The sequence below is a fragment of the Ranitomeya imitator genome, chromosome 4 (assembly GCF_032444005.1).
Source record: "Ranitomeya imitator isolate aRanImi1 chromosome 4, aRanImi1.pri, whole genome shotgun sequence".
Classification (NCBI taxonomy): domain Eukaryota; kingdom Metazoa; phylum Chordata; class Amphibia; order Anura; family Dendrobatidae; genus Ranitomeya; species Ranitomeya imitator.
In genome coordinates this window covers 359,328,970-359,341,964 of record NC_091285.1, presented here as the reverse complement: position 1 = coordinate 359,341,964, position 12,995 = coordinate 359,328,970, and the positions used below count along the sequence as shown (strand labels likewise).

Sequence of the window (12,995 nt, the reverse complement as noted above, 5' to 3'; positions counted from 1 at the left end):
TAAGAGTAGTGGTAGGGTCCTTAGATTAAAAGCACCACTCCAGTGGTAAAATAAAACAAATGCTGAAGTGGTGCTTTAACAGTCAAGGGACGTAGAGTACAACATATACATTACCTGACAGATAATACTTTTCACACAGCGAATGGGAAGACCCTGATAGTTTGATTTGATGATCCACTTTAATAAGTGATGACCCAAAACTTCAAACACCATACAGACATCTAGTATCATATTAAGGTGAAAAATTACGGTATTCATAAAAGTAGGACTACAATTTAAGCAATTATTTTGTCTGCATAATTCTGGTCTCACAGTTAAAATTGGCTGCACAGTACATACACATGGTTTGGGCATGCTGTGGATTTCCTGTATTTCGAAAAAAAAAATTACTGCACATTTCACTTTTTATATTGCAAGTGGTGAATTTCGCTGCTTACCATCCACAGCATCCTGGTCAATTTCTGCTAAGGGATTCTCTGCATGATACTTTTTAAAATCTCACACAGTAGATATGGACAAGCAATTCTAAAATGTTTTATTTCCTCCATGAAGCCTTTATCTAGCTATAAAAATGCTCTATGAGGTTATGCACATACTGAGGGGTTTTTTTGCTGAGCGTTTGGAGCAAAAATTGAGTGGAACCTCCAAGATTTAGAGAAGTTTTGACTTTGAGAGGAGAATTTGGAGAGTTTCCACTCAGCATACGCTCCAAAAATTCATTAAAAAAATGCAGGGTGAACTTGCACTTAAGGAGCTAAAACATATCTATAACATGAAAATTAAAAAAAAGAAAGAGAAAACGCTAAAATCCACTAACGCGAGTGCTTTCAATCTGTATTTTTGCTGTATAGAGACACAAAAAACAAAACCTGTAGGCTAAACAGAATACACAAAGAGGAGATCTCAAAATAAGGGCTCAAGGGATCAGGAGACAAAATAGGAGTGATCCATGGTGACGTCCTGGTGATAAGAACCAGGGAAGACAACAGAGATGAGGGTAGTAGTGAAGTGGTATTCTTCATATAGACTACTGTTTCATGATAAAGCTCATTAATACAACTGCACGGCAAAAAATAAGAGCCCGAGGAAGAAATCACATCAATTTTTAAATGAATTGCTGTCTTTTAATAACTATTCATGGTTTTTCTGCACCTGCTCATTGTTGTCTTCATCCTGATAGCGCCAACTACAACTTTTTTTTTTCATATTTTTTTGCCTTGCAATTGTTTTTTAAGGGATAGAACTCATCGCTATTATAGTCTACAGAGCGGTTCCCAAGTCCTTGTATTTATTGGGATTGAATGGTCCGCACAAAATCACGGAGACATGTACAATCTTTAGCGGAGTCTCGGCTCAAACTTACCAATGCAAGTCTATGAGTCCATGAAAAACTGACAGCAGATGGACAGCAATCGAAAACTGAGTAACCTTCATTACTGATGAAACTTTGAAGGTAAAAACTGACACTGACCGAACTGATAAAAATCATTGATGAAACTCGGACCGCTTTTAGCACAGTAGAAAAATCACTAATGTCCCAAGTGCAGAAACGCCAAGTCAGATAAATATACTCCAGACGGGGAAAATAAATAATTCACTTAATCAAGAGCGAGATGGGATTATTTCACTAGCAGCCCATAGATTTGCTCTGTGAAGGATACGTATACCGTTCATTCCAGAAATTTTGAAGTCATCAATTAACTGCACCACCATGTCTTTATTTGGATCTCCAGGGTCACTTTCACGCACCTGCAAGGAAAAAGATTCTTACTTGAACAAGATAAAGATTGTGGAAAGACTGCTGCCGCCAGCACATTATACGGATGCTCATCGATTTCAATGGGTGTTTTGCAATGCTCCCTTTCCCTTGTCCCTGGAATGTTGCTTCAGGGAAAACAAACATTCTTCGTCTGGTTCCAACATAACAATAGATGGTGCCGCTTAATGGGAAACAGTCGATAAAAGGAATCAAAGGGGTACAATGGCTACCACTGAAGTGCTTATTTTCTTAATCAAGGCTTTCATTGTACCAAAGTTAATGGTCATATTAAACCCTACTTAATAGTACTTTCCAATATTAATATATTTTGTATTTAACTTGAAGCTCAGTCAATTAGTAAAGAGCTAAAAATCAAACTACCATACCAGGAAAAGAAAACTGCAACTACTTAGCAAAATGGAAAAACAGTTTGTAAGAGTGAAATCAAGGGGGCAGAAAATATGCTTCAGCAGTGACAGAGCTTCTACTTACACATCTGAGCAGCTTTATTTCATCCAAAGCCGTCTCCGTATAGTGTTGAGCACTTTTCACCACTTTCATTGCAACAAATCTCTTCCCCCTAGGAGATAAATTATATCACATGTATGCTGATAATCTGGAACTGTAAATTATTCTCCAGTATTTAAAAGGAAAACTTCACCCAGAATCTGCAAGTCATATTTAGATAATCCGTACCATTAAATGGAGATATTTTTGCAAAATATATTACTGATTACCGTAGTCATGATGCCTTCTATACATCTACATAGCATGTGTACACCAAATTTTTCAGGTTGAACTGGACACACGATGTAATAGTGGCTGCGAAGAGGAATAAAACATTTTTCTTTTCTCATTTTGCCTCTTTGTTACGGAAATACTAGCAATAAAAGTATTGGCTTCTAATGAGTTAACTTTAGTTAACTCCAAGTGTGTGTTTCACTGTCCTTCTTCTCCCGGTATGAGTTATTATCTGATAACACAAACTTGGACTTAACTAGCGTTAACTCATTAGGAGCCACATACTTTAATATCTCCGCAAATGAGGGTCAAAATAAATGAAAAAGAAAAAAAAAAATATTCCGCTCTGCAGCCACCATTACATCGTGGGTCCAGTTCAAACGTGCAAAACGTAGTTAAAGATCCTCAGAGATGAGCAAAACGTCTTTAGACATTGTATGGCCATTGCCAATCACTATTATCTTATCCTCAAAATTGCTGTAAAAAGCAAAATCACAATATTTAACAGCTAGAAAAAACCCCCATAAAAAATATATACTTTATTAGATAACAAAAAATGAAAAAGTAAGCATAAAAACCTTACAAAAAAACCCTATCTAATACGTACAGTCCTATTAAGGGGATAAGAATAAAGTCCCCTACAAAAAACCTAAATATATACTGGTAGAATGCCCCACACGACTAAATACAGATAACCTAATGAATATGTGATAAAACAATTAGTGATATCAAGTAGCAACTGTGTATTGATATAAGTGAAGATATCCCTCCAGGCTAGAAAAATGTATATATACCTAAGGCAGCCCTATCTTTGCAACTTGCTACTGCCATATCGTTATCTGGTCTCTCCTGATGAACCCAGCTATGTGGGGGAAACGCGTCGAGAGGTTGTTTGGAGGTGTTATTTGCGCAGTCATCGTGATTTGAGCCACTACATCTGGATTGATCATCAGCTGTGGACGTTTGAATGCAGTAGATGAGTATATCATCATTATCCTGACTGTATTGTATATTGGCTGCATTGTCCACATTGCTGCATGTATCTATATGTTATGTATTTAGATGTCTGTGGTGGCGCAGTTCTACTTATCTGTATGGTATAGGTATATCACTAGTCAGTCCTGAGTAGTATTGGCTATTGGATCTTGTATTGGTCAAGCTATAGTACTGGTTTATTTATTTTGTTTGTCCTGTAGTTTTCATATGTTTTTTGTAGTATATATATATAGTGATAGTTAGTTTTTTCTATCCCTGTGTCTTACATCACATCTGAGGGGAGGGCCTGTGTTGCTGTATTATTGGTATCACATATCTCTACAAGTTATTTTCAGCCATCTGGCCTTCTGTTTCTTTACCTATCTCTTATAGGGAAAAGGTAGGAGACCAGGGATAGCCGTCGTACGAGCGGGGGCGCCATTCTCGACATCTCTTAGGGTGCCAACCTCCGCATCTAGGTAGTATCAACTTGTAGGTATATATACATTTTTCTAGCCTGGAGGGATATCTTCACTTATATCAATACACCCTTACAGTTGCTACTTGATATCACTAATTGTTTTATCACATATTCATTAGGTTATCTGTATTTAGCGTGTGGGGCATTCTACCAGTATATATTTAGGTTTTTTGTAGGGGACTTTATTCTTATCCCCTTAATAGGACTGTACGTATTAGATAGGGGTTTTTTGTAAGGTTTTTATGCTTACTTTTTCATTTTTTGTTATCTAATAAAGTATATATTTTTTATGGGGGTTTTTTCTAGCTGTTAAACATTGTGATTTTCCCTTAGTACATTTGTTAGCCTAGTAAGTCAAAAAGCAAAATTACCCAAACTTACAGGAAGGAAAAATCTTACCTCTGAGCGTCTAAGAATTGTTATTGAGATGAAAGTCCTAACTAAATATACACATTTAGATGGAGTTCTTCTTTAAATCATCAACGCAAAGCAGACAAAATCAAATGATGCTGCAACTGCTTCCTATTTTTTTTTATTTTTTTGCTTCCTATTGAACTATAAAAATTACTGAATGCAGTTTCCAGAAGAACACTAATAAGGAGGCAGCAGTATAATGAAGCAGCAGAGCACCATACAAGTGAATGTGAACAAAAAACAAAGCAACAATCTACAACATTGGTAATCAGATATTCCGTCATAGTTTTAGACGTGGGATGCCTACTTATTGAATACAAAATGTATGGAATAATCAGCCTGAGGAGGCATTCAATGTAGTTTGTAATGAGGGAAAGGGATGGGGAGTTCTGTGAGAATTATGGTTTAGTCGGAAAAGCCTCTTTAAAAAGGGAATCGGTCAGCGATATCCATCTTCCAAACTGTTTATATGTTAATGTGGCTCTCTGAAAGATAATATCATCCACACCTTTATACTGACTCAATTGTATCTCCCTGACTGATAACAAATCTTTGTTTTAAGTAATATCCAAAAAAAGCTTAAGTGCTCTGAAGTGTCAAAAGCACTTTCCAATGTTCTGTCTCCCTGGCTCTATTCCCCATCATCTGCCTCTGCTTCACTGACAGACCACTGGCTTAACTACACAGTCAGCAAGCTACCAGTCATGTAGAGAAAGGTGGGAATGGGTGGGGAATGGAGCCAGGGAGGTGGAGACATGGGAAGTGCTATGACACTCCCAGAAAACTTACAGCTCATTTTCACATAAAATTTAAAATGGTGATTTTTCAGTAATGGAGCAACGAATTACAGTAAGTAGTGGTGGAATGATATTATTTTCCAGAGAGTAACAAGGTCATATCAGTTTGGGGGTGGGCATGTGGATCGGGTTTTCAGTGTTAAGAAACAAACAAAAACAATTTCACCTTTTTAGAAGCCTACTGCAAATTAGGGCTTTTATAATTTAAGTAGCACTCCCATCAAAGTTGTATTCTATTAAAAAGTTGCAATAATCATATTATTTTAGCACTGTGTATTTACAATTGCTAATTTTGCCCTTCTACCCAGGTAATTCTTCGGGTTTCCATTATGTCCAAGACATCACGTGATTAAAAATGGACTAGTTTAATCCTTCTAATCTCTATGTAGAAACAGGAGGTCAATTTTGTCTCATTGGTCTTAATTTTGCATTCCTTTTGTCTCATAAAGCAGAGAAAAGAGAAGAATTTACTCGGCAGAAAGGCAAAGTGAGCAATTGCAAGTACACAGTGCTATTTAATAAGATGATTGCACTGTAAAAACTGACGGGAGTGCGAGATCATAAGACTGAATATATGTAGAAGAGATCATTCTATTTGAGGGAGAACACCTATAAAATGAGATTGATGGTCATACAATTAAAAAAGAAAAAAAAAATCTTACTGCATGTCCCAACAAAGCCACACCGTAGAGAAATGACCCCATCCTAGCTTCCGAATAACGTGGTAACGCCCATTAAACAAATCTCCTATTTTCACCGGATGGTAGCCACCTGTAAAAGAGAGGTAATAATGTAACCCATTTCATAAACAAATCTTGTAAAATTACATAATCATGGTCACATGATCGTCTACAAATTTGCATTGTATAAACGTCCACGGTATACTTTAAGGATGGATATTTTAGGGTTTACATAAAAATTAGGGGGCCATCCAGCAGTGCTGCCACTTAGTAGGAGGTCACTTATCAGCACGTTCCTATATGTCAAGAACATGATGCTGCCAGCACTTGCAGTCACCACACCTTGCACTAACTTTCAAAGCTTGGTAAAAGTTAAAGCACTTTACTCAGCATTTATATTGATGTGCCAAGTTCTACTCCTCTATTCCATATGTTTTACCTCTATCACTTTTGTGGATTTCTTTTGTACCGAAAAGAAACTTGTTACAAGGACAACTTCTCTTAAGATTAGGAAATCTGCATAAACTTAATTAGCGTCAATAAAGTAGTCGTTTTCTTGAATCTGTTTTTTTTTTATTTTGTCTATGGAAATATTTTAACGAAGTAATGTGTCAGGATTATTTGCTAATATAGTATATATATATATAATTGGCCAAGGGGAGTCTGCACTAGCTCACAATATCTGCTTAATGAGTACTTGTCATTTCAGTTGACTTTTTGGATACGCTGTCATGCTTGTGTTCAATAGGACGAACGCTACTTCTGGCCATTATACAACTTGTACCCTGCGTTTCCACCAGCTCTACCCTCTGCAGACCCATTCTCCAGTCTTCTCTGGTGGGAGACTAGCTGCTATGATATCTGCCTAAGACAACACACAGAAACAGGAGGGATTCCGGCTTCTTTTTCGGTATAACGCATTTAGAAGCACAGCCAAAGAAACTAAAAGGAACTTTAAAAATTATCAAAATAGTTCAATTATAGACATAGCAAAAACTTAATGGTATTTACCAGCCAAGGTCACAAACGAAAATGCACAAACAGGTTGCAGCTGACCACCTTACTAAAGGAGGTAACACGGGTGCAAAATACTGAAAGCAACCACTCATTGCCTTTTTGCTATGTTTTTCCATGTTTAGAAGCAGTGGCGGCAGCATGAGGTCATTCCATAGTGTACTGAGTTGTATAGATGTGAATCCAGCTCTCGAATAAGGTAACTCACTCACAAACTTCAGCACGATCTGCCTGTCTAGCAATGCTTTTTTTCTTGTTCTCCTCTCCTCTTTCCACAGAGTATAATAGGAGGAGTAACCCTTCTTTTACCAAGACAGACTTGGGAGGAAGTGGCTCATGAGTGGAGAAAGAAAATTATTTCTCTAACAAAAGAAGATATATTCGCTTGTACTACTGATTTTTGCAAACTTTAACAGACTTTACTTTTACACTTTTAGTAACATGCTGAGTTTATATGTTCTATGAACAGACACGTTAGCTGACATCATTTATAAGCTTAGCACTTACTGACCTGGGTATCAGGCTGCATTTTTGATGTGCATACATGCAGCACTATTTTTGCCATCAAAAGCAATGGAAGCCTTGACAAAAGCTTGATGGAAAGCCAAAACCCTTATGTGGTCAACAAAGCCTCCATGGCAGTCCTTTCACATTTGACAGCAAGAATAGCGCAGCATGCACGAGATTCCATTATAAGCCAGCGCAGTCCAGTGAGCACTAAATATGGTACGCTGGGATCCAGTACTGTATAGTGTTTTTCTTTTTAAATGGAAGTCATGATATAAAATGTAAATAAAGCTTTACCAACAAACATAATGACTACTATTTGCCCCTCCAATGAAAAGCTATACTGAAATAAGTGTAAAAAACATATTTGCTTATAAAAACAGGTATGAACATAGTCTTCCAATCTTCTATGCAAAACTGATAAAATGGGGACTTAATTTTTTAAAATCTAGAAAGCATAATCTTGGGTCAAATGAATCACAATGGCTCATGCTGAATGAGAAATATGGTGGTATTTAAACACCTTTGACCAATTTCATGAAAACACCTATTGGTTAGTTTATTTTGTGCCAATAATTACATTTGTCAAATAAAATTTGATACAGCTGGATGCAATGTCTCCCCCTTTAAGCCACCCCGCCTTGCCAAGAGAGCCACAAAGTGTCTAAAACACTATCACAATTGTGGTGGCATCTCTCCACTATTAAGGGACATTTATGAAAACTAACAAGAAAAACTGTTTTGTGTCTCCCACTGCAACTAATCAGCTTTGGGGGGGGGGGGGGGGGAAATCGCATTGCACTCTGACCAACATTATTGAATGAGCCAGTGCGGATTTGCGAGTTTTTCCTCAGTTGTAATCGGGCTGAGGAACAAACTGCAGTATGCTGCGAATGGCCGCATATATCGGATAAAACTCGCCAATGCAAGTCAATGCGTGCGAGAAAAAACCCGTACAGAACACGGACCATGTATGCGCAGTCTGAATTAAATAGGCATGCTGTGGTCTGGAAAGAAGCGCCGCATGTCCATCTCAGCAGGGAAACCAGAGGCGTCCGTGCACACATAGTGGGTATGAGATTTCTTGAAATCCCATCCACTATGCTGAAATATCTGGGCGCTGCAGGTTGGACGTTGTGGAAGAACACAGCGTCCAACCCGCAGCATTTACTGACCGTGGGAACATTCCCTTAGTGAGTACTGTCAGCTTTTCCTTTGCATGTGCCTGCCACTTCTCTATAAGTAGTCAGGAAAAATTAGTATGTGAAGGCCATCGAAACTGAATATATCATATAGAACCCTTAAAACCTAATATTAATTAGATATCCATTAAAACCATTGTGTGCTACAACAAAAAAACAGACAAAGATTAAAAACCAGTGGGAGGGTGACCATGGGCTATTCAGCATGATCATGATAAAACCTGGAGGCCCAACAATCTCTGGATGTCTCTACCAAGATACCCTAATATCAATTACCACCTTGTCATGGAGGTAGGCACCCTAAAATAGACAATAAATGGTGCCCTCACTCAACAGTGGCTGTCTCTGAAACATCCTAGCTCACCCTAGATATAGCATAAGTGCCCAGGTATGGGGTCCATTTATATATTGTAACTACAGTGAGCAAAAAAACAGATAGCAGGTAAAACAGCCTATAGTGCAGGGAGCAGAGCAATAGTTCCTCTATTATTTCAAATTAGGATACACCTTGGTTACTTATTTTGCCAGTATGTTCCAACACATTTCCCCGTAAAGGTTCATCAGGAGAACAAGTGTTAAATAGAGGAACAAGTGAATTGTTCAGCAAAGTGTGCTTTGTGCACACTATGTGTCTTTAAATAGTCCTCCTTTCCTTTATTGGACAAATTACTTACACCCCCTTGATAGCCTGTATGCGGATATTGTAGGTCATATTTGTCTGCAAATTATCAGCGCCCATGCACCGACCAAAACAGGTGATAGAGGTCGGGTAATGGGCATGTGTGGATGGCGCCTATTTCGCATCATCGTTCCCCTGCTGCCGTGCAAGACATATGAAAGTCTGCATAGAGTTTCCTAAAAACCACATGAAGAACTCCCAGACTATGAGAAATAAGATTCTCTGGTCTGAGGAGACGAAAGCAGACCTTTTCAGTGATAATTCTAATCGTTATGTGTGGAGAAAACCAGGCACTGCTCATCACCTGCTAAATACAATCCCAACAATGAAACATGGTGGTGGCAGCATCATGCTATGGAGGTGTTTTTCAGCTGCAGGGACAAGACGACTGGTTACTATTGAAGGAAACATGAATGCGGCCAAGTACAGAGATATCCTGGGTAAAAACCGCTTCTAGAGTGCCTTGGACCTCAGACTTGGCCAAAAGCTCACCTTCCAACAAGACAATGACCCTAAGCACACAGCTAAAATAACAAAGGAGTGGCTTCAGAACAACTCTGTGACCATTCTTGACTGGTCCAGCCAGAGCCCAGACCTAAACCCAATTGAGCATCTCTGGAGATACCTGAAAATCGCTGTCCACCAACATTCTCCATCCAACCTGACAGAACTGGAGAGGATCTGCAAGGAAGAATAGAAGAGGATCCCCCAAATCCAGGTGTGAAAAACTTGTTGCATCATTCCCAAGAAGTCTCATGGCTGTACTACCGCAAAAGGGTGCTTCTACTCAATACTGAGGAAAGGGTCTGAATACTTATGACCATGTGAAATTTCAGTTTTTCTTTTTTAATAAATTTGCAAAAAAATTCTACATTTTTAGGTGTGGGGGGGGGGTAGTTCAGTCAAGATGGGGTGCAGAGTGTACAATACTGAGATAAAAAAAATGAACTTTTTTGAATATGCCAAATGGCTGCAACGAAACAGTGAAAAATGTATAGGGGTCTGAATACTTTCCGTATCCACTGTAAGACTATTCATAGCTGTAGGTTTGTGATATGTACATGCTCTCAAATTACTGTCCCTGTCTTTTTTAATGGTCAAATCCAGAATGGAAGTTTGCTACTATCACGTTCAGAGAAAAATATAAGGCCTAGATTATTTCTGCTCAAACCAAAGTTGAGATAGTCAGCCTCTGATGATATTTTTATCTTTTATCAATGTATCTGGCACTAAGGTTCATGTGCGAATACCACCATCTGTTCTCTTCTCCAAAATGACCATTTTTCCCATGAGCCCTGGAATAAATTGGCATATGATGGGGCACAGGGGCTCCCCCATCATAGTTCCCGTGAGCTGATGGAAGTACTTGTAATAAAAAATAAAGTAATTGTGAGTCAGAAAGAAGACCAGTAGTTCCTCAATGAAATTGCTGTTCCCCCCAAATTCCACTGCTCTTATTTTCAGATACTTTTTTATCACCAGAATGCCAGAACCATGAGGTATTACAAACAATACAAAGCCTTCACATCAACGGAGGCTGGTTATAAAAAATACAGGGGAATCCATGCAGTTTAAAAAAAAAAAAATTATTTACAGCGCAGGCTGATGAATACTCCAATCAGCCGCTCCTGCTCTCACTGCTATTAGCGGCAGCTGATGGGAGCAGTAGTAGTAATTTTAGGCAGTCATGCACATGACAGCGTGGCAAACACTGGATGTTCGAGTCCCCCATTCAAGTGAATGGGATCCGGGTTTAGGGCCTGGCACTGTTCAGATTCCCGAACCCAAACTGTTTGAAACTGTTCAGCTGAACCCGCTGGACCTGAACATCCAGGTGTCCTCCCAGCTCTACCCTTAAGTAGGTCAGATAAATCCCTCAAGTACAATACACACCTCTCCATTAAATCCACTACTAGCAAGATGGCTTATTGCCAGCTGTTACTTTTAACCCCTTTCTGACATGGGACGTACTATCCCGTCGAGGTGGGGTGGGCCCCCATGACCACGGATGGGATAGTACGTCCAGCGCGATCGGCGGCGCTCACGGGGGGAGCGCCGCCGATCGCGGCCGGGTGTCAGCTGTTTATCGCAGCTGACATCCGGCACTATGTGCCAGGAGCGGTCACGGACCGCCCCCGGCACATTAACCCCTGGCACACCACGATCAAAGATGATCGTGATGTGCCGGCGGTGCAGGGAAGCTTCCCGCAGGGAGGGGGCTCCCTGCGGGCTTCCCTGAGGCCCCCGCAGCAACGCGATGTGATCGCGTTGCTGCGAGGGTCTCACCTCCCTCCCTGTTTCCTCCAGCCCCGGATCCAAGATGGCCGCGGATCCGGGTCCTGCAGGGAGGGAGGTGGCTTCACAGAGCCTGCTCAGAGCAGGCACTGTGAAGGCTGAAGCGCTGCATGTCAGATCAGTGATCTGACAGAGTGCTGTGCACACTGTCAGATCACTGATCTGTGATGTCCCCCCCTGGGACAATGTAAAAAAGTTTAAAAAAAATTTTCAAAATGTGTAAAAAAAAATAAAAAAAAATATTCCTAAATAATGAAAAAAATAAAAAATATTATTCCCCTAAATACATTTCTTTATCTAAATTTTAAAAAAAACAATAAAAGTACACATATTTAGTATCGCCGCGTCCGTAACGGCCCAACCTATAAAACTGGCCCACTAGTTAACCCCTTCAGTAAACACCGTAAGAAAAAAAAAAAAAAAAACGAGGCAAAAAACAACGCTTTATTATCATACCGCCGAACAAAAAGTGGAATAACACGCGATCAAAAAGACAGATATAAATAACCATGATACCGCTGAAAGCGTCATCTTGTCCCGCAAAAAACGAGCCGCTATACAGCATCATCAGCACAAAAAAAAAAAAGTTATAGTCCTGAGACTAAAGCGATGCAAAAATAATTATTTTTTCTATAAAATAGTTTTTATCGTATAAAAGCGCCAAAACATAAAAAAATGATATAAATGAGGTGTCGCTGTAATCGTACTGACCCGAAGAATAAAACTGCTTTATCAATTTTACCAAACGCGGAACGGTATAAACGCCTCCCCCAAAAGAAATTCATGAATAGCTGGTTTTTGGTCATTCTGCCTCGCAAAAATCGGAATAAAAACCGATCAAAAAATGTAACGTGCCAGAAAATGTTACCAATAAAAACGTCAACTCGTCCCGCAAAAAACAAGACCTCACATGAATCTGTGAACCAAAATATGGAAAAATTATAGCTCTCAAAATGTGGTAACGCAAAAAATATTTTTTGCAATAAAAAGCGTCTTTCAGTGTGTGACGGCTGCCAATCATAAAAATCCGCTAAAAAACCCGCTATAAAAGTAAATCAAACCCCCCTTCATCACCCCCTTAGTTAGGGAAAAATTAAAAAAATGTATTTATTTCCATTTTTCCATTAGGGCTAGGGTTAGGGCTAGGGCTAGGGTTAGGGCTAGGGTTAGGGCTAGGGTTAGGGCTAGGGTTAGGGCTAGGGTTAGGGCTATGGTTAGGGCTAGGGTTAGGGCTAGGGTTAAGGCTACAGTTAGGGTTGGGGCTAAAGATAGGGTTAGGGCTATGGTTAGGGCTAGGGTTAGGGCTACAGTTTGGGTTGGGGCTAAAGTTTGGGTTGGGGCTAGGGTTAAGGCTACAGTTAGGGTTGGGGCTAAAGTTATGGTTAGGGTTTAGATTACATTTACGGTTGGGAATAGGGTTGGGATTAGGGTTAGGTGTGTGTCAGGGTTAG

The 12,995-nt window shown here is 39.6% G+C and overlaps 1 protein-coding gene across 6 annotated transcripts in view; it reads right to left on the bottom strand.

Moving 5' to 3' along the window:
• Window positions 1–12,995, bottom strand: part of SRPK2 (SRSF protein kinase 2) — a 225,307-nt gene that overhangs the window by 53,638 nt on the left and 158,674 nt on the right. For all 6 annotated transcript variants that reach the window (XM_069765090.1, XM_069765091.1, XM_069765092.1 and 3 more), the window contains 4 exons: window positions 5,830–5,938; window positions 2,252–2,339; window positions 1,662–1,749; window positions 115–221 (listed from right to left, as the gene is read on the bottom strand). In XM_069765090.1, the coding sequence (XP_069621191.1) occupies window positions 115–221; window positions 1,662–1,749; window positions 2,252–2,339; window positions 5,830–5,938 (392 nt within the window). The remainder of the gene's footprint in view (window positions 1–114; window positions 222–1,661; window positions 1,750–2,251; window positions 2,340–5,829; window positions 5,939–12,995) is intronic.